Here is a 20,087-nt window from a genome sequence, read left to right on the forward strand (position 1 = left end):
TAAAGGAGTTAGGAAAGGTGTTAGGAGGCTTCCTAAAGGAGTTAGTAAAGGAGTTAGGAGGCTTCCTAAATGAGTTAGTGAAAGGTGTTAGGAGGCTTACTAAAGGAGTTAGGAAAGGTGTTAGGAGGCTTCCTAAAGGAGTTAGTAAAGGAGTTAGGAGGCTTCCTAAAGGAGTTAAGGAAAGGTGTTAGGAGGCTTCCTGAAGGAGTTAGTAAAGGAGTTAGGATGCTTCCTAAAGGAGTTACTAAAAGGTTTAGGAGGATTCCTAAAGGAGTTAGTAAAGGAGTTAGGAGGCTTCCTGAAGGAGTTAGTAAAAGAGTTAGGAGGCTTCCTAAAGGAGTTAGGAAAGGTGTTAGGATGCTTCCTAAAGGAGTTAGGAAAGGTGTTAGGAGGCTTCCTAAAGGAGTTAGGAAAGGTGTTAGGAGACTTCCTAAAGGAGTTAGGAAAGGTGTTAGGATGCTTCCTAAAGGAGTTAAGGAAAGGTGTTAGGAGGCTTCCTAAAGGAGTTAAGGAAAGGTGTTAGGAGGCTTCCTAAAGGAGTTAGGAAAGGTGTTAGGAGGCTTCCTATAGGAGTTAGTAAAGGAGATCACGGTGGTGAGGCAGTCAGACTTTCCCTTAGTGACGTCATAATAAAGCGACGGCGGCTCTAGTTAGTGACGTCTGCCATGGTGGGGAAAGAACTACAAGTTTCTGAAAATGAACTAGAAAAAGTTCATCTGGGTTCTAGAGGATTTCAAGTGGTTCTAGGCAGATTATTGCTTTGGTAACTTACATGATCTGCTCCTTCTTCAGTCATCCTGAGTTTCCCTGAACGCTCCGATGAGCGGGTTCCTTTAAATGTTGTCGCTGCAAGGAATTGTGGGGGAACATGAGCTGGTCTCCTTTGGTAAAGGAACCATCAGTGGTTCCTAGGCTAAATGAGGTTCTAAAGGAAGCATCAGTGGTTCCTAGGCTAGAGGAGGTTCTAAAGGAAGCATCAGTGGTTCCTAGGCTAGAGGAGGTTCTAAAGGAAGCATCAGTGGTTCCAAGGCTAAATGAGGTTCTAAAGGAAGCATCAGTGGTTCCTAGGCTAAAGGAGGTTCTAAAGGAAGCATCAGTGGTTCCAAGGCTAAAGGAGGTTCTAAAGGAAGCATCAGTGGTTCCAAGGCTAAAGGAGGTTCTAAAGGAACCATCAGTGGTTCCTAGGCTAAATGAGGTTCTAAAGGAAGCATCAGTGGTTCCTAGGCTAGAGGAGGTTCTAAAGGAAGCATCAGTGGTTCCTAGGCTAGAGGAGGTTCTAAAGGAAGCATCAGTGGTTCCAAGGCTAAATGAGGTTCTAAAGGAAGCATCAGTGGTTCCAAGGCTAAAGGAGGTTCTAAAGGAAGCATCAGTGGTTCCAAGGCTATAGGAGGTTCTAAAGGAAGCATCAGTGGTTCCTAGGCTAAAGGAGGTTCTAAAGGAAGTAACAAGCCTTATTGAGAATTCAGACAGTCCTTATCATGGCCGCCACACAAAAGACTTCCGAGGGACATACTTCCTCCTCAGTCTCCACCCCCTCAGTCTCCACCCCCTCAGTCTCTACCTCCCTACCCTCACCAGTGAAGCAGGTTCACCAGTGACTAGTGAAGCAGGTTAACCAGTGACCAGTGAAGCAGGTTAACCAGTGAAGCAGGTTCACCAGTGACCAGTGAAGCAGGTTAACCAGTGACCAGTGAAGCAGGTTCACCAGTATAGCAGGTTAACCAGTGACCAGTGAAGCAGGTTAACCAGTGACTAGTGAAGCAGGTTAACCAGTGAAGCAGGTTCACCAGTGAAGCAGGTTAACCAGTGACCAGTGAAGCAGGTTCACCAGTATAGCAGGTTAACCAGTGACTAGTAAAGCAGGTTAACCAGTGAAGCAGGTTAACCAGTGACCAGTGAAGCAGGTTCACCAGTATAGCAGGTTAACCAGTGACCAGTGACGCAGGTTAACCAGTGACCAGTGAAGCAGGTTAACCAGTGACTAGTGAAGCAGGTTAACCAGTGACGCAGGTTAACCAGTGACTAGTGAAGCAGGTTGAAGGAGGGGTATGTGCTGCTATTTGCAGCTCTGAAGCTTCTAATTGACTCTATTACACGTTCATCTAAGAAACTACAAACTCCACCTTTTGCAGAACTCAGTTGGATTCTATTGTTTCTGAAAATACTAAATGTCTCATCCTCTGATTGATGTGGACAGAAAGACTCGACCCATGTGAGGAGCAGTGCAGAGACATCTTTAATAATCTGTCAATCACAGTTCATTGGGACAGGAAAGTAACATGGAGGAATCACACACACACACACACACACACACACACACACACACACACACACACACACACACACACACACACACACACACACACACACACACACACACACACACACACACACACACACACACACACACACACACACACACACACACACACACACACACACACACACACACACGATGTATATGATGCAGATTCCTAATCAGTTGTGTATGTGAGGACGGAACCAGGCGCTGACAGGAGAACAGCCAGAGAACGTCAGGAGGAAGAAGTTCTACCAAGTATTTGTAGAATGTACGGATCTTTGCAGACTGCACCTCCCTGAAGTAGAGAACATCTTTTTAGTGCTCCAACAGTTCCACTAAAGAGCACAAAGACTGAGGAGGGAGCCTGTCAGTGCTTCTTGATGAGTTCTGGATCTGAATGAATTCAACAGGCCGGATTATAATCTACTCGCTGTTCTAACTGTCAAAAGGCTGAATTATAATGTGCCTGCCGTTCTAACGATGATCTGCAGGCTGGATTAAAATCTTTAAAATGGATTATAATCTGTATGGTGGATTACAACCTGTTGGCCTGATAATAATCTGAAGGCTGTTGTGACAATAATCTAGAGGTCAGATTATAATATGGAGGCTGGATTTTTCTGCCAATGATAATCTGCAGTGTTTTAAATATAATCTGCAACTATTCTCATGGTTTTAAAAACAAATTGTCTCAACACTCCAAAGCACAGAAAATGTGTTTTACATTTTAAGAGGAAAAAACAAAATCAGGATGAAATCAATCAACCAAAGAAATGAGGTGAAACAGCAAATCCCTGGCAACCTGCTCCTGTGGCGCCCCCTACAGGCGAGCAGCAGGGCTCAGCTGAGGCTCTGCAGCCTCCAAGCAAACAGTGCAAACAAAGGAAGGGGAGAATGAGAGACCTGAAGAAACAGGCTCTCTGCCGCAGCAGGTCCAGGTGGAGCTCACAGAGACTGGTATCCATCAGTCCTCCTCCGGCGGCCCAGCAGGTAGACCAGCAGAACCACAACCAGCAGCACCAGCAGCGTCACTCCCACCGCCACCGCCACACGGTAGTTTGGCTGGTCGGCAGGACACGGGTCAGCTGCAACACAGACCACAGCAGGCGTGAAGACAGTCTGCAATTCCCCCCCAAACACACTGTGAGGACAGTCTGCAAGTACCCCCCTAGGACAGTCTGCAATCCCCCCCCAAACACACTGTGAGGACAGTCTGCAAGTACCCCCCTAGCACAGTCTGCAATTCCCCCCCAAACACACTGTGAGGACAGTCTGCAAGTACCCCCCTAGGACAGTCTGCAATCCCCCCCCAAACACACTGTGAGGACAGTCTGCAAGTACCCCCCTAGGACAGTCTGCAATTCCCCCCCAAACACACTGTGAGGACAGTCTGCAAGTACCCCTCCAGGACAGTCTGCAATTCCCCCCCAAACACACTGTGAGGACAGTCTGCAAGTACCCCCCTAGGACAGTCTGCAATCCCCCCCCCAAACACACTGAGGACAGTCTGCATGTTCCCTCCAGGACAGTCTGCAAGTACCCCCCTAGGACAGTCTGCAATTCCCCCCCAAACACACTGAGGACAGTCTGCATGTTCCCTCCAGGACAGTCTGCAAGTACCCCCCTAGGACAGTCTGCAATTCCCCCCCAAACACACTGTGAGGACAGTCTGCAAGTACCCCCCTAGGACAGTCTGCAATCCCCCCCCAAACACACTGAGGACAGTCTGCATGTTCCCTCCAGGACGGTCTGCAAGTACCCCCCTAGGACAGTCTGCAATTCCCCCCCAAACACACTGTGAGGACAGTCTGCAAGTACCCCTCCAGGACAGTCTGCAATTCCCCCCCAAACACACTCTGAGGACAGTCTGCATGTTCCCTCCAGGACAGTCTGCAAGTACCCCCCAAACACACTGTGAGGACAGTCTGCATGTTCCCTCCAGGACGGTCTGCAAGTACCCCCCTAGGACAGTCTGCAATTCCCCCACAAACACACTGAGGACAGTCTGCATGTTCCCTCCAGGACAGTCTGCAAGTACCCCCCTAGGACCGTCTGCAATTCCCCCCCAAACACACTGTGAGGACAGTCTGCAAGTACCCTCCTAGGACAGTCTGCAATTCCCCCCCAAACACACTGTGAGGACAGTCTGCAAGTACCCCCCTAGCACAGTCTGCAATTCCCCCCCAAACACACTGTGAGGACAGTCTGCAATCCCCCCCCAAACACACTGAGGACAGTCTGCATGTTCCCTCCAGGACAGTCTGCAAGTACCCCCCTAGGACAGTCTGCAATTCCCCCCCAAACACACTGTGAGGACAGTCTGCAAGTACCCCCCTAGGACAGTCTGCAATCCCCCCCCAAACACACTGAGGACAGTCTGCATGTTCCCTCCAGGACGGTCTGCAAGTACCCCCCCTAGGACAGTCTGCAATTCCCCCCCAAACACACTGTGAGGACAGTCTGCAAGTACCCCTCCAGGACAGTCTGCAATTCCCCCCCAAACACACTCTGAGGACAGTCTGCATGTTCCCTCCAGGACAGTCTGCAAGTACCCCCCAAACACACTGTGAGGACAGTCTGCATGTTCCCTCCAGGACGGTCTGCAAGTACCCCCCTAGGACAGTCTGCAATTCCCCCACAAACACACTGAGGACAGTCTGCATGTTCCCTCCAGGACAGTCTGCAAGTACCCCCCTAGGACCGTCTGCAATTCCCCCCCAAACACACTGTGAGGACAGTCTGCAAGTACCCTCCTAGGACAGTCTGCAATTCCCCCCCAAACACACTGTGAGGACAGTCTGCAAGTACCCTCCTAGGACAGTCTGCAATTCCCCCCCCAAACACACTGTGAGGACAGTCTGCAAGTACCCTCCTAGGACAGTCTGCAATTCCCCCCCCAAACACACTGTGAGGACAGTCTGCAAGTACCCCCCAAACACACTGTGAGGACAGTCTGCAAGTACCCCCCTAGGATAGTTTGCATATCCCACCCCAGAGAAGTCTGCATGTTCCCCCCGAGAGTGTCTGCATGTTCCCCCCAGAGCAGTCTGCATGTCTCCCCCTAGGACAGTTTGCATATTCCCCCTAAAACACACTATAAGCACAGTCTGCATGTTCCCTCCCACAGTGTCTGCATGTTCCCCCCAGAGCAGTCTGCATATTTCCCCCCAAAACACACTATACTGCACCCCCCTCACAAAACACAACATAATCCTGACCAACACTAACGAGACACTGGAAGACATTTGAATCACCACCAGAGGGTAAAAGTCTGCAGACTCTCCCCACAAGATCAGTCTCATGGCCTGGCAGAGCAGAGCGTCTGTTGTTCATGTTGGAAACTCAAACAGAGAAAATGGAAACAACTCTGACGGTAGAGCGTCTGTGGTGATGAAACCACTCCTGTCTGTGGTGATGAAACCACTCCTGTCTGTGGTGATGAAACCACTCCTGTCTGTGGTGCTGAAACCACTCCTGCAGAGTGTCTGTGGTGATGAAACCACTCCTGTCTGTGGTGATGAAACCACTCCTGCAGAGTGTCTGTGGTGATGAAACCACTCCTGTCTGTGGTGCTGAAACCACTCCTGCAGAGTGTCTGTGGTGATGAAACCACTCCTGTCTGTGGTGATGAAACCACTCCTGTCTGTGGTGATGAAACCACTCCTGTCTGTGGTGCTGAAACCACTCCTGCAGAGTGTCTGTGGTGATGAAACCACTCCTGTCTGTGGTGATGAAACCACTCCTGTCTGTGGTGATGAAACCACTCCTGTCTGTGGTGCTGAAACCACTCCTGCAGAGTGTCTGTGGTGATGAAACCACTCCTGTCTGTGGTGATGAAACCACTGCTGTCTGTGGTGATGAAACCACTCCTGCAGAGTGTCTGTGGTGATGAACCCACTCCTGTCTGTGGTGATGAAACCACTCCTGCAGAGTGTCTGTGGTGATGAAACCACTCCTGTCTGTGGTGATGAAACCACTCCTGCAGAGTGTCTGTGGTGATGAAACCACTCCTGTCTGTGGTGATGAAACCACTCCTGTCTGTGGTGATGAAACCACTCCTGTCTGTGGTGATGAAACCACTCCTGCAGAGTGTTTATGGTGATGAAACCACTCCTGTCTGTGGTGATGAAACCACTCCTGTCTGTGGTGATGAAACCACTCCTGCAGAGTGTCTGTGGTGATGAACCCACTCCTGTCTGTGGTGATGAAACCACTCCTGTCTGTGGTGATGAAACCACTCCTGTCTGTGGTGATGAAACCACTCCTGTCTGTGGTGATGAAACCACTCCTGCAGAGTGTCTGTGGTGATGAAACCACTCCTGTCTGTGGTGATGAAACCACTCCTGTCTGTGGTGATGAAACCACTCCTGCAGAGTGTCTGTGGTGATGAAACCACTCCTGTCTGTGGTGATGAAACCACTCCTGTCTGTGGTGATGAAACCACTCCTGTAGAACGTCTGTGGTGATGAAACCACTCCTGCAGAGTGTCTGTGGTGATGAAACCACTCCTGTCTGTGGTGCTGAAACCACTCCTGCAGAGTGTCTGTGGTGATGAAACCACTCCTGTCTGTGGTGATGAAACCACTCCTGTCTGTGGTGATGAAACCACTCCTGTCTGTGGTGCTGAAACCACTCCTGCAGAGTGTCTGTGGTGATGAAACCACTCCTGTCTGTGGTGATGAAACCACTCCTGTCTGTGGTGATGAAACCACTCCTGTCTGTGGTGCTGAAACCACTCCTGCAGAGTGTCTGTGGTGATGAAACCACTCCTGTCTGTGGTGATGAAACCACTGCTGTCTGTGGTGATGAAACCACTCCTGCAGAGTGTCTGTGGTGATGAACCCACTCCTGTCTGTGGTGATGAAACCACTCCTGCAGAGTGTCTGTGGTGATGAAACCACTCCTGTCTGTGGTGATGAAACCACTCCTGCAGAGTGTCTGTGGTGATGAAACCACTCCTGTCTGTGGTGATGAAACCACTCCTGTCTGTGGTGATGAAACCACTCCTGTCTGTGGTGATGAAACCACTCCTGCAGAGTGTCTGTGGTGATGAAACCACTCCTGTCTGTGGTGATGAAACCACTCCTGTCTGTGGTGATGAAACCACTCCTGCAGAGTGTCTGTGGTGATGAACCCACTCCTGTCTGTGGTGATGAAACCACTCCTGTCTGTGGTGATGAAACCACTCCTGTCTGTGGTGATGAAACCACTCCTGCAGAGTGTCTGTGGTGATGAAACCACTCCTGTCTGTGGTGATGAAACCACTCCTGTCTGTGGTGATGAAACCACTCCTGTAGAACGTCTGTGGTGGTGAAACCACTCGTGCAGAACGTCTGCTCCCCAGATTGACATGAAAGTAGAACAATGTTCTGATCTGTCTGTTGCTGGAGGTCTGTAGCTCAGGTCTCTCATCTTTTAAAGTGACTGTTTGTCCTCTAAAGAAAGTAGTGAAAATGTCTTTATCGTCTCTACAGCTGCCATCCTGCCTGTTAACCCGCCAACTAGCTAGAGAGCGTAGCCGCGCTGTATCAATTCACTAATGCACTGTGAACGTACCTTTAGCATTTAGCATAGCACGGTTAGCCCAAAGGCAGCATAGTGACCCGTCTTTTTACCTAAATGATTTTCATATTGGAGAACTGACTGCCCATGAGCAAACATCCATACACTGGATATGTCCAGCAGGAGTAGGTGTGGCCTTCAGGAGGGGCGTGGCCTTCAGGAGAGGGCGTGGCCTTCTGGAGAGGGCGTGGCCTTCTGGAGAGGGCGTGGCCTTCTGGAGAGGGCGTGGCCTTCAGGAGAGGGCGTGGCCTTCTGGAGGGGCCTGGCCTTCTGGAGAGGGCGTGGCCTTCATGAGAGGGCATAGACTTCATGAGAGGGCATAGACTTCTGGAGTAGGTGTGGCCATCTGAAGAGGGTGTGGCCTTCTGGTGGGGCCTGGCCTTCAGGAGGGGCGTGGCCTTCATGATGGGGGCGTGACCTTCAGGAGAGGGCGTGGCCTTCAGGAGAGGGCGTGGCCTTCTGGAGGGGCCTGGCCTTCTGGAGAGGGCGTGGCCTTCATGAGAGGGCATAGACTTCATGAGAGGGCATAGACTTCTGGAGTAGGTGTGGCCATCTGAAGAGGGTGTGGCCTTCTGGTGGGGCCTGGCCTTCAGGAGGGGCGTGGCCTTCATGATGGGGGCATGACCTTCAGGAGAGGGCGTGGCCTTCACATTAAACAGCCAAGGAGTGAGTGACTTGTGCAGCCTCTCTGCCATACCAGGAGATGGCGGTGTTGAGTCATTTAGGCTGTGAAAAGCACAAAATGCTGACACTTTCAAACCAACAGGTTCTGCCGTCTGACAATGAAAACTAAATCATAATGCCTACCCTGACTACATGTCTCTGGTCTAGCTTCAGTGTGAGCGGTTTGGTGCTGCATGCAGACTCAGGGCTGTCCCTGTGTTTGTCTCTGGTTCTTCCTTCAGACTGGGGTCAGCCCTCACTGCAGCTGTATGACCGGCTGGGTCGGTACCAACACACTTACGGGTGCCGAACTCGTTGGCCTTGGTCAGATTAAAGGCCTGCATCCTGTCTTGAGTGACATCCAGGAACAATCCACGGCCCATGTCCAGCGATTCCCCCCTGCAGGAGTACGAGTGTCCCACTCTGGCACTGAACAGATGCACCGTCTTGTTCTCCGCACTGTGGCTCTTATTACCTGGAGAAATGGAAGTCCTGTTGAGCCTGACAGACTTTTTAATCTCTCACACACACACACACACACACACACACACACACACACACACACACACACACACACACACACACACACACACACACACACACACACACACACACACACACACACACACACACACACACACACACACACACACACACACACACACACACACACACACACACACACACACACACACACACACACACACACACACACACACACACACACACACACACACACACACACACACCTCCTTGGATGAAAGCATAGGACAGATTGAAGCTCAGGGCGTTGACGTAGACGCGGTCATCCTGAACGCTCTGAGGAGAGAAAAAAGGACAACTCGTGATGGAAGGTGGTCTCATCAGCCAGCGTGTGGATCCCAGGGATCAGCCAGCGTGTGGATCCCAGGCGTGGATCCCAGGGATCAGCCAGCGTGTGGATCCCAGGGACCAGCCAGCGTGTGGATCCCAGGGATCAGCCAGCGTGTGGATCCCAGGGACCAGCCAGCGTGTGGATCCCAGGGACCAGCCAGCGTGTGGATCCCAGGCGTGGATCCCAGGGATCAGCCAGCGTGTGGATCCCAGGGACCAGCCAGCGTGTGGATCCCAGGGACCAGCCAGCGTGTGGATCCCAGGGATCAGCCAGCGTGTGGATCCCAGGGATCAGCCAGCGTGTGGATCCCAGGGACCAGCCAGCGTGTGGATCTCAGGGATCAGCCAGCGTGTGGATCCCAGGGACCAGCCAGCGTGTGGATCCCAGGGACCAGCCAGCGTGTGGATCTCAGGGATCAGCCAGCGTGTGGATCCCAGGGACCAGCCAGCGTGTGGATCCCAGGGATCAGCCAGCGTGTGGATCCCAGGGACCAGCCAGCGTGTGGATCCCAGGGACCAGCCAGCGTGTGGATCCCAGGGATCAGCCAGCGTGTGGATCCCAGGGACCAGCCAGCGTGTGGATCTGAGGGCTGGATGCAACAGTTCATAGTTTGTCTTGTCACATGAAAGCAGCAAAAGCATGTCCAGTTATACACCTGCCTCGTGTGGATTTTCTTAAACTCATTGTGTATGGCTGGACAGTGTCCTCTGTTGGCAGTAGAATGTCCTCTAAAGGGACAATCAAGATCATTTCTCAGAAGAACACTGGAATGTGTGCCGGCAGACCAAGTTGACTACTTTCTTCAGTGCTCCAGTGAAAGACGGGAATTCACATGTGCTCTTCAACTTTTAGGGCCAATCGGGAGGAGCCGCTGCAGCAGATCTTCTTTGATTATAACTTTTAGGGCCAATCGGGAGGAGCCGCTGCAGCAGATCTTCTTTGATTATAACTTTTAGGGCCAATCGGGAGGAGCCGCTGCAGCAGATCTTCTTTGATTATAACTTTTAGGGCCAATCGGGAGGAGCCGCTGCAGCAGATCTTCTTTGATTATAACTTTTCACCTTCATTGACAGTATCCTTTGACAGTGAAAATCGAAAGCTGCCCAAGCTCCATTTGCAGAATTCCTTGGTGCTCAGATGGGTCTGGTTCTGGATACCAATGACTCTCGAGAGAGCTCTGGACCCACGCTGTGGGAAACCTTTAAGGCAGTCATACGTGGGCACATTCTATCTTACGTCTCAACGCTAAGGAAAGCAGAGCAGACTGAGTCAGAGGTGATTACTGAGGGAACATATCCAGTTGATCTCTTATACGCGTCAACCCTCCCCCCATCTTTATAAAGAACGCCTTCAGCTCCAGTCTAAATTTGACTAATTATCTACAACTAATACACAGAAACAGTTATTCTTGGCGGAAGTAAAGCAGGAAGACTGCTAGCTCATCAGACACGGGCGGCGACGCCATCCAGCCTGATCCCGAAGATCAAATCCACAACCGATGAAGTTACCTCAGATCCTGTGGAGATTAATCAGATATTTTGTCAGTTTTACTCAGACCTCTACTCCTCACAGTGCCCGACAGAGGTGTGGGAGGGAGATAACCCTCTCCGTATATTGTCTTTCCTAAAATTAATGAAGACTTGAGTGGTGAACTGGGCAGCCAATCTCCATCAAGGAGGTGCAGGAAGCTATCATCTCACTGCAGAAAGGACAAACCCTGATGGCTTTACTGTTGAAATATCTTTGGGGCAGTTCTAGACCAATCTCTTTCTAAATGTAGACCTGAACATCCTGTCAAAGATCCTCGCCCAACGTTCACAGCAGGTCCTATCCAACATAATGTGAACTGATCAAACAGGATTCATGCTGGGAAGACCTTCATTCCATAATACAAGGAGGCTCTGAAACATCATCAACTCTCCCAGTTCCAGTTTCCCTGAAGTAATTATTTCACTAGAAGCGGAAAAGGCCTTCGTCAGGGTGGAATGGAAATATCTTGATTTTATTTTGCAGAAATGTGCTTTCAGTTTGGAGTTCATCTCCTGGATTAAATTGCTTTCTGCTAGCCCAGTGGCCTCAGTACATCTAGATGGTCTCCAGTCTACCTCATTCTCCCTTTACAGAGGAACTAGGCAGGGCTGCCTCCTGCCCCACTCTTGTTTGCCCCAGCCAGTGAACCTCTAGCTATCTGGCTATGACAGGAAGTGGAGTTTGAGGGCAGAACTCGTGCAGGAAAAGTTCACAAGCTGTCGTTCTATGCCGACGACCTCCTATTGTACCTATCCAATCTGGCTCCTTCGCTCCCCGTGGTTCTCGATATCCTTGACAAATGTGGGTTCTATTCTGGTTAGAACCTGAATCTCAACAAGAGCCAATTTCTTCCCATCAATACTGCAGCTAAAAATATAGCCCAGACTTGATTAATTGATCAACTTTTCTCAAAAGATTTCTCTCCCCTCCTTGTACGATGGAAGCTTGATTTTGATAGATGGGCTCAGCTTCTATTACCCTTAGTGGGCAGAGTTCATTTGGTTAAAATGGTCGTTGTACCCAAGTGTTTATCTGATCTCCAGTCTTATTAATCCGATCAGTGACAGCCCAGTTTTGGGCCCAATGGAGTCCTGGGAGTGGGAGCTGGGGACCCTCTCATTTACGGATTACTTTTTCCTGCATTACACTGGATTGTTTTGGGGGTTATGGTAACCTGTGAAACTACTAATAAAAAAGTTATTAAAAAAAGAAAATCTAAAGCTGCATGACTATTCAGAATGACTCATATTTACTGTTAAAGTTAGTAAATACATTTCTGATGGTCACTGCTGACGGCACTCAGTTTCTTCCCTCATCACGTGGAGTCTTACATTCTTCTGTCCCCCCCTCCAGATGAGAAGTGGTGATGAGAGTGAAAAGAGAGGAAGGTACCCGCACCTTGTTGTAGAGGAAGCTGATGAAGCCCTCGGTGAAGACCAGTGTCAGGTTAGCGGTGGAGTCTTTACAGCTTCCTTCAGTTTGGGTTTTCTGAGGCTGAACAATGAAGGTTCCAGTGGCCTGAAGAGACAGACGTGGTGAGCCTGGGGGGGTGAAAGACCTGGCCTGTGGACTAACCTTGCAAAGTGTGATTAAAAAAAGGGATGTTTCAGGGAGGACCAGAGACTGAATACCCAGGCCCTGGACTACAGTCCACAGTCCTGCAGGACTTCTGACCACAACAGCTGCTGCAAGTGTCCACACCAAAATGACACAAGTTCAATCTTTCATTGTCACTGAGAGAATCACATGGAAACGTTTTCACTTCCTCAAACTCCTTAAAGCTGCGTCAGCCCCTCCTGCAGTATCCAGAGCAAAGCAGGGGGTCAGCCCCTCCTGCAGTATCCAGAGGAAGGAAAGCAGGGGGTCAGCCCCTCCTGCAGTATCCAGAGCAAAGCAGGGGGTCAGCCCCTCCTGCAGTATCCAGAGGAAGGAAAGCAGGGGGTCAGCCCCTCCTGCAGTATCCAGAGCAAAGCAGGGGGTCAGCCCCTCCTGCAGTATCCAGAGGAAGGAAAGCAGGGGGTCAGCCCCTCCTGCAGTATCCAGAGCAAAGCAGGGGGTCAGCCCCTCCTGCAGTATCCAGAGCAAAGCAGGGGGTCAGCCCCTCCTGCAGTATCCAGAGGAAGGAAAGCAGGGGGTCAGCCCCTCCTGCAGTATCCAGAGCAAAGCAGGGGGTCAGCCCCTCCTGCAGTATCCAGAGGAAGGAAAGCAGGGGGTCAGCCCCTCCTGCAGTATCCAGAGGAAGGAAAGCAGGGGGTCAGCCCCTCCTGCAGTATCCAGAGCAAAGCAGGGGGTCAGCCCCTCCTGCAGTATCCAGAGGAAGGAAAGCAGGGGGTCAGCCCCTCCTGCAGTATCCAGAGCAAAGCAGGGGGTCAGCCCCTCCTGCAGTATCCAGAGCAAAGCAGGGGGTCAGCCCCTCCTGCAGTATCCAGAGGAAGGAAAGCAGGGGGTCAGCCCCTCCTGCAGTATCCAGAGCAAAGCAGGGGGTCAGCCCCTCCTGCAGTATCCAGAGGAAGGAAAGCAGGGGGTCAGCCCCTCCTGCAGTATCCAGAGGAAGGAAAGCAGGGGGTCAGCCCCTCCTGCAGTATCCAGAGCAAAGCAGGGGGTCAGCCCCTCCTGCAGTATCCAGAGGAAGGAAAGCAGGGGGTCAGCCCCTCCTGCAGTATCCAGAGGAAGGAAAGCAGGGGGTCAGCCCCTCCTGCAGTATCCAGAGCAAAGCAGGGGGTCAGCCCCTCCTGCAGTATCCAGAGCAAAGCAGGGGGTCAGCCCCTCCTGCAGTATCCAGAGGAAGGAAAGCAGGGGGTCAGCCCCTCCTGCAGTATCCAGAGCAAAGCAGGGGGTCAGAGGAAAGCAGGGGGTCAGAGGAAAGCAGGGGGTCAGAGGAAAGCAGGGGGTCAGAGCAAAGCAGGGGGTCAGAGGAAAGCAGGGGGTCAGAGGAAAGCAGGGGGTCAGCCCCTCCTGCAGTATCCAGAGCAAAGCAGGGGGTCAGAGGAAAGCAGGGGGTCAGAGGAAAGCAGGGGGTCAGAGGAAAGCAGGGGGTCAGAGGAAAGCAGGGGGTCAGAGGAAAGCAGGGGGTCAGAGGAGAGCAGGGGGTCAGAGGAAAGCAGGGGGTCAGAGGAAAGCAGGGGGTCAGAGGAAAGCAGGGGGTCAGAGGAAAGCAGGGGCCATTCCAGAAAGCAGCTGAAGTGAAATTATCATTATGAGTACATTAACCCTGCAATGAGGGAAACTTTGAGTTATCGGTCACAAACAGCGAGCTGAGTTAAGCTCTAAGTTACCATGGTAACAGACTCTGAACATACGTGACCTGCTCACTGGCAGGTTTTGTAGAGGAAACCCTGAGTTTCTACTGGCTCCTCCCACCTGAAGCTTCCAGAAATAATTTGAGATGAGTCACATCACGAGTCTTTCAGCCCAGATGAGATTGTTCTTGCACTGTAGGAATTCCCCATGTGGGAAATTCCTCCTGTTGGATTGCTCCACAATGAAACTCAGATTTTACACTAATCACTTCTCCCCGTCCACTGCCATCTTTATTTAAATGTTTAGTCAATGGAGGAGAGCGTTCAAACTCATGTGTTGACTGTAGCAGCAACTTCCTGCCAGTCTGTCTCTCTCCTCTGCTGCAGCACTGGAACTTAACTGTGAAAGAACAGGGTTTATTCTAGTACTTTACTGTGAAAGAACTGGGTTTATTCTGGGACTTTACTGTGAAAGAACTGGGTTTATTCTAGTACTTTACTGTGAAAGAACTGGGTTTATTCTGGAACTTTACTGTGAAAGAACTGGGTTTAATCTGGTACTTTACTGTGAAAGAACTGGGTTTAATCTGGTACTTTACTGTGAAAGAACTGGGTTTATTCTAGTACTTTACTGTGAAAGAACTGGGTTTAATCTGGTACTTTACTGTGAAAGAACTGGGTTTATTCTGATATTTTACTGTGAAAGAACAGGGTTTATTCTGGTATTTTATTGTGAAAGAACGGGGTTTATTCTGGAACTTTACTGTGAAAGAACTGGGTTTATTCTGGTACTTTACTGTGAAAGAACTGGGTTTAATCTGGTACTTTACTGTGAAAGAACTGGGTTTATTCTGGTACTTTACTGTGAAAGAACAGGGTTTATTCTGGTACTTTACTGTGAAAGAACTGGGTTTAATCTGGAACTTTACTGTGAAAGAACAGGGTTTATTCTGGAACTTTACTGTGAAAGAACTGGGTTTAATCTGGGACTTTACTGTGAAAGAACTGGGTTTATTCTGGCACTTTACTGTGAAAGAACTGGGTTTAATCTGATATTTTACTGTGAAAGAACTGGGTTTATTCTGGTACTTTACTGTGAAAGAACATGGTTTATTCTGGAACTTTACTGTGAAAGAACAGGGTTTATTCTGGTATTTTATTGTGAAAGAACGGAGTTTACTCTGGTACTTTACTGTGAAAGAACAGGGTTTTTTCTAGTACTTTACTGTCAAAGAACAGGGTTTTTTCTAGTACTTTACTGTGAAAGAACAGGGTTTTGGGTCTGTTGCCATAGCGACCGGAGGTATCGGGGCTCCATTGATGAAACTTTTTATTTTTGTTGTTCAGGCGAATAATTCAAGGTGAAAATACTCAGAGTTGATTGAAGTAATTCAGATCAGCTGTTCTAGAACCGGAAACTCAGAGTTTCATGTCAGAGTCGGTCGACTCAGAGTTCAGGAGAGACTCCGAGTTTGTTGAACCTCAACTAAAGCTGTGTCAGAAGTTGCTGCATGATCTAGAGGAAACTGGATCTCAATCCAATCTTCTGATTTCTGTTTGTTGACAAATCTAAAGTACCTCTGGGGTCTGCAACCGGATCTGAAGCGCCATCAGAGCCATCAGACAGACCGCTTTGTCCTTCATCAGGGTGTAGTTTCCCACCGTCACATTGGAAGGGGGAGTCGGGGTAGGTGGATGGGCAGTTGTTGAGGTGGTGGTGGTGGGGCCAGGGGTGGTGGTGGTGTTTGTGGGACCAGGGGTGGTGGTGGTGTTTGTGGGACCAGGGGTGGTGGGACCAGGGGTGGTGGTGTTTGTGGGACCAGGGGTGGTGGTGGTGGGACCAGGGGTGGTGGTGGTGGTGGTGGTGGTGGTGGTGGTGGTGGTGATGATGGAGCTAAATGCGTCTGCAGGTGACATTGTTGCAGCGGGTCTGGAGACCTGGGTGGTCTCAGTCAGAGACAAAGCTTCAATGAGAGACAGAGACATTAATTATTCATTGACACATCAAGGCTGGACGATACCTGGAAGACCTGTGGTACATGATGGAGCAACACTATGAACATCTCCTCAGAGTCTGCTTCTGCAGGGTTATCCTCCTCCTCTGACTCTGGTTCTGCAGGTTTCTCCACCTCATTTGACTCTGGTTCTGCAGGTTCCGGCCACTCCGACTAAAACACCACCTTATTAATGTAGAATACCCTCAAGAATTCTTCTTCACATGTCGTCAGAAAGTTAAGACGTTTTCCAGTCAACTTTTAAATTCTTTTTTCAAGGCATCAAACCTTCAGCATCAAACCTTCAGCATCAAACCTTCAGCATTAATCCTTCAGCATCAAACCTTCAGCATCAAACCTTCAGCATCAAACCTTCAGCATCAAACCTTCAGCATTAAACCTGCATCAAACCTTCAGCATCAAACCTTCAGCATCAAACCTTCAGCATTAATCCTTCAGCATCAAACCTTCAGCATCAAACCTTCAGCATCAAACCTTCAGCATTAAACCTTCAGCATCAAACCTTCAGCATCAAACCTGCATCAAACCTTCAGCATTAATCCTTCAGCATCAATCCTTCAGCATCAAACCTTCAGCATTAAACCTGCATCAAACCTTCAGCATCAAACCTTCAGCATTAATCCTTCAGCATCAAACCTTCAGCATCAAACCTTCAGCATCAAACCTTCAGCATCAAACCTTCAGCATTAATCCTTCAGCATCAATCCTTCAGCATCAATCCTTCAGCATCAAACCTTCAGCATTAAACCTGCATCAAACCTTCAGCATCAAACCTTCAGCATTAATCCTTCAGCATCAAACCTTCAGCATTAAACCTGCATCAAACCTTCAGCATTAATCCTTCAGCTTCAAACCTTCAGCATCAAACCTTCAGCATCAAACCTTCAGCATTAAACCTTCAGCATTAATCCTTCAGCATCAAACCTTCAGCATCAAACCTTAAGCATTAATCCTTCAGCATCAAACCTTCAGCATCAAACATTCAGCATTAAACCTTCAGCATTAAACCTTCAGCATTAAACCTTCAGCTTCAAACCTTCAGCATTAAACCTGCATCAAACCTTCAGCATCAAACCTTCAGTATTAAACCTGCATCAAACCTTCAGCATTAATCCTTCAGCTTCAAACCTTCAGCATCAAACCTTCAGCATTAATCCTTCAGCATCAAACCTGCATCAAACCTTCAGCATTAATCCTTCAGCATCAAACCTTCAGCATCAAACCTTCAGCATCAAACCTGCATCAAACCTTCAGCATTAATCCTTCAGCATCAAACCTTCAGCATTAAACCTGCATCAAACCTTCGGCATTAATCCTTCAGCTTCAAACCTTCAGCATCAAACCTTCAGCATTAATCCTTCAGCATCAAACCTTCAGCATTAAACCTGCATCAATCCTTCAGCATTAATCCTTCAGCATCAATCCTTCAGCATTAATCCTTCAGCATCAAACCTTCAGCATCAAACCTTCAGCATCAAACCTTCAGCATCAAACCTTCAGCATCAAACCTTCAGCATTAAACCTGCATCAAACCTTCAGCATCAAACCTTCAGCATCAAACCTTCAGCATTAATCCTTCAGAATCAATCCTTCAGCATCAAACCTTCAGCATCAAACCTTCAGCATCAAACCTTCAGCATCAAACCTTCAGCATCAAACCTTCAGCAATAAACCTTCAGCATTAAACCTGCATCAAACCTTCAGCATCAAACCTTCAGCATCAAACCTTCAGCATCAAACCTTCAGCATCAAACCTTCAGCATTAATCCTTCAGCATCAAACCTTCAGCATCAAACCTTCAGCATTAATCCTTCAGCATTAATCCTTCAGCATCAAACCTTCAGCATCAAACCTTCAGCATTAATCCTTCAGCATTAAACCTTCAGCATTAATCCTTCAGCATTAAACCTTCAGCATTAAACCTTCAGCATTAATCCTTCAGCATCAATCCTTCAGCATCAAACCTTCAGCATCAAACCTTCAGCATCAAACCTTCAGCATTAAACCTTCAGCATTAAACCTTCAGCGTTAGAATAGTATCAGATGAACTGTCACTTCCTGGATTGTTTGAGGAAGTGTCAGTGTTTTCTCTCAGCTCACGTGACGACCTGCTCTGGTTCTTCAGTTTAATCCACCGAGCAGGGAAGTTAGAAAAACAATGAACAAGTTTTAAATCATCAGTCTGAAGAGAGAGAGAGAGAGAGAGAGACAGAGAGAGAGAGAGACAGAGAGAGAGAGAGAGAGAGAGAGAGAGAGAGAGAGAGAGACAGAGAGAGAGAGAGAGACAGAGAGAGAGAGAGAGAGAGAGAGAGAGAGAGACAGACAGACAGATGAATTGATTGACTACCTGTGAGGAAGCAGCCCATGAGCACGGCAGCCTTCATGGTTTCAGCTCTCTGCTCCCGATACTAACTCTGCGTGCGTCGACCTGCTTGTGCTGCGTTCGAGTGCAGCTGCGTCGGTGTCATTATGCAGGGAGGCGTGGCTTCGGGCGAGAAGCCCCGCCCACACATAAATCACCTGATCTGAATGAACGTCCACACCTGGTCCTGGTGACAGTTTACCTAAACAAGAGGATGTGATAGAAGCTTTGGCTCCTGGAACAGTAATAGAAACATGATCTCAATAAGACAGTCACAGTAAAGAAATAAATAGATAGTAGGGACGTCCCCATCACACATCTTGGCTCCTGATACCGATCCGGTTTTTCAGAATCGAGTATCGGCCGATACCGATACTTTCCCGATCCGATACTCACATTATTACTTCAAAGATACTCTATAGTGTATTTCTGGAGGAACTAAGACGTCTGAAGCTAAAAGCTCTATATTCTAGAGCAGCAATAAGACGTCTGAAGCTAAAAGCTCTATATTCTAGAGCAGCAATAAGACGCCTGAAGCTAAAAGCTCTATATTCTAGAGCAGCAATAAGACGCCTGAAGCTAAAAGCTCTATATTCTAGAGCAGCAATAAGACGCCTGAAGCTAAAAGCTCTATATTCTAGAGCAGCAATAAGACGCCTGAAGCTAAAAGCTCTATATTCTAGAGCAGCAATAAGACGCCTGAAGCTAAAAGCTCTATATTCTAGAGCAGCAATAAGACGCCTGAAGCTAAAAGCGCTATATTCTAGAGCAGCAATAAGACGCCTGAAGCTAAAAGCTCTATATTCTAGAGCAGCATAGAGCCACACTGCTGGACTTCTCTGTTGTTGTCAAGTGAATGCTGTAAAATAGGGAACTGAAACCTCCCCAACGAGGAATGATCCCAATTCCCAGCTGCAGGATGTCCTTATCCTTCCACTCTGCTAACGTGCTGCGGTTCTATTCCGATGCAGGACTTCTGCTCGGATCATGTTCTGCTGGTTATGGGAGCTCCATCTTTCACTGACAATGCTGGGAAGCATCTCTAGTTTATTTTCTACTGCAGCAGCGACAATATGCATGCATGGCACCATGCATGGAACAGTCGTTCACATCCAGTCAGAACCAAAGATAAGAGGTTTCCTAGCCTGCCACTCAAACACGCCTCAGAAGGCAAACACCAGGATGTCACTGACAGCAGGAAGCAGAACACACAGCACGGTTTCAATCTCACACACAAAGACCAACAACTCTTGCTGCCAGTCACCAAAACCTCCACTGAAAGGAAAAGATGTGCTTCAATTGATGTGATGACATCTTAAGAACCACCGTGTAGAGCTAACCAGGAGTCACAAGTCAGCTCTCCATAATCATGCACTTTGCATTAGAGGTCATGATTAAACCATACCTCGGTTGTTGTGGTTCAGAGCAAATGCATCAAGGATTTTGTGACATTTTTTGGAATAAGTTTTATAGTTAGCGCCCTCTATTGGCCAGCTGTCACTAATTCTAACACAATAATTCCCAAGTCATCTGACCTGCT

The 20,087-nt window shown here is 48.9% G+C and overlaps 1 protein-coding gene across 6 annotated transcripts; it reads right to left on the bottom strand.

The window, feature by feature from the left end:
* Window positions 1–2,218: 2,218 nt before the first annotated feature.
* On the bottom strand, window positions 2,219–18,668 carry LOC308128430 (lysosome-associated membrane glycoprotein 2-like). Of its 6 annotated transcripts, none has more exons than XM_080494127.1 (7): window positions 18,533–18,646; window positions 15,749–16,134; window positions 12,330–12,449; window positions 9,277–9,346; window positions 8,829–9,002; window positions 3,206–3,387; window positions 2,219–2,597 (listed from the first exon to the last, which is right to left on the bottom strand). In XM_080494127.1, the coding sequence occupies exons 1-6, from the start codon at window positions 18,567–18,569 to the stop codon at window positions 3,248–3,250; spliced, it is 927 nt and encodes a 308-aa protein (XP_080350253.1). In that variant the 5' UTR covers window positions 18,570–18,646; the 3' UTR covers window positions 2,219–2,597; window positions 3,206–3,247. The 6 variants fall into 6 exon arrangements, with proteins under 6 accessions (XP_080350253.1, XP_080350251.1, XP_080350252.1 ...); XM_080494125.1 differs by having other exon boundaries at window positions 12,330–12,506; XM_080494126.1 differs by having other exon boundaries at window positions 2,219–3,387; window positions 18,533–18,668.
* Between the last annotated feature and the right edge of the window lie 1,419 nt (window positions 18,669–20,087).

The sequence above is a fragment of the Lipophrys pholis genome, assembly GCF_963383615.2.
Source record: "Lipophrys pholis genome assembly, contig: SCAFFOLD_41, whole genome shotgun sequence".
Taxonomy (NCBI): Eukaryota; Metazoa; Chordata; class Actinopteri; order Blenniiformes; family Blenniidae; genus Lipophrys; species Lipophrys pholis.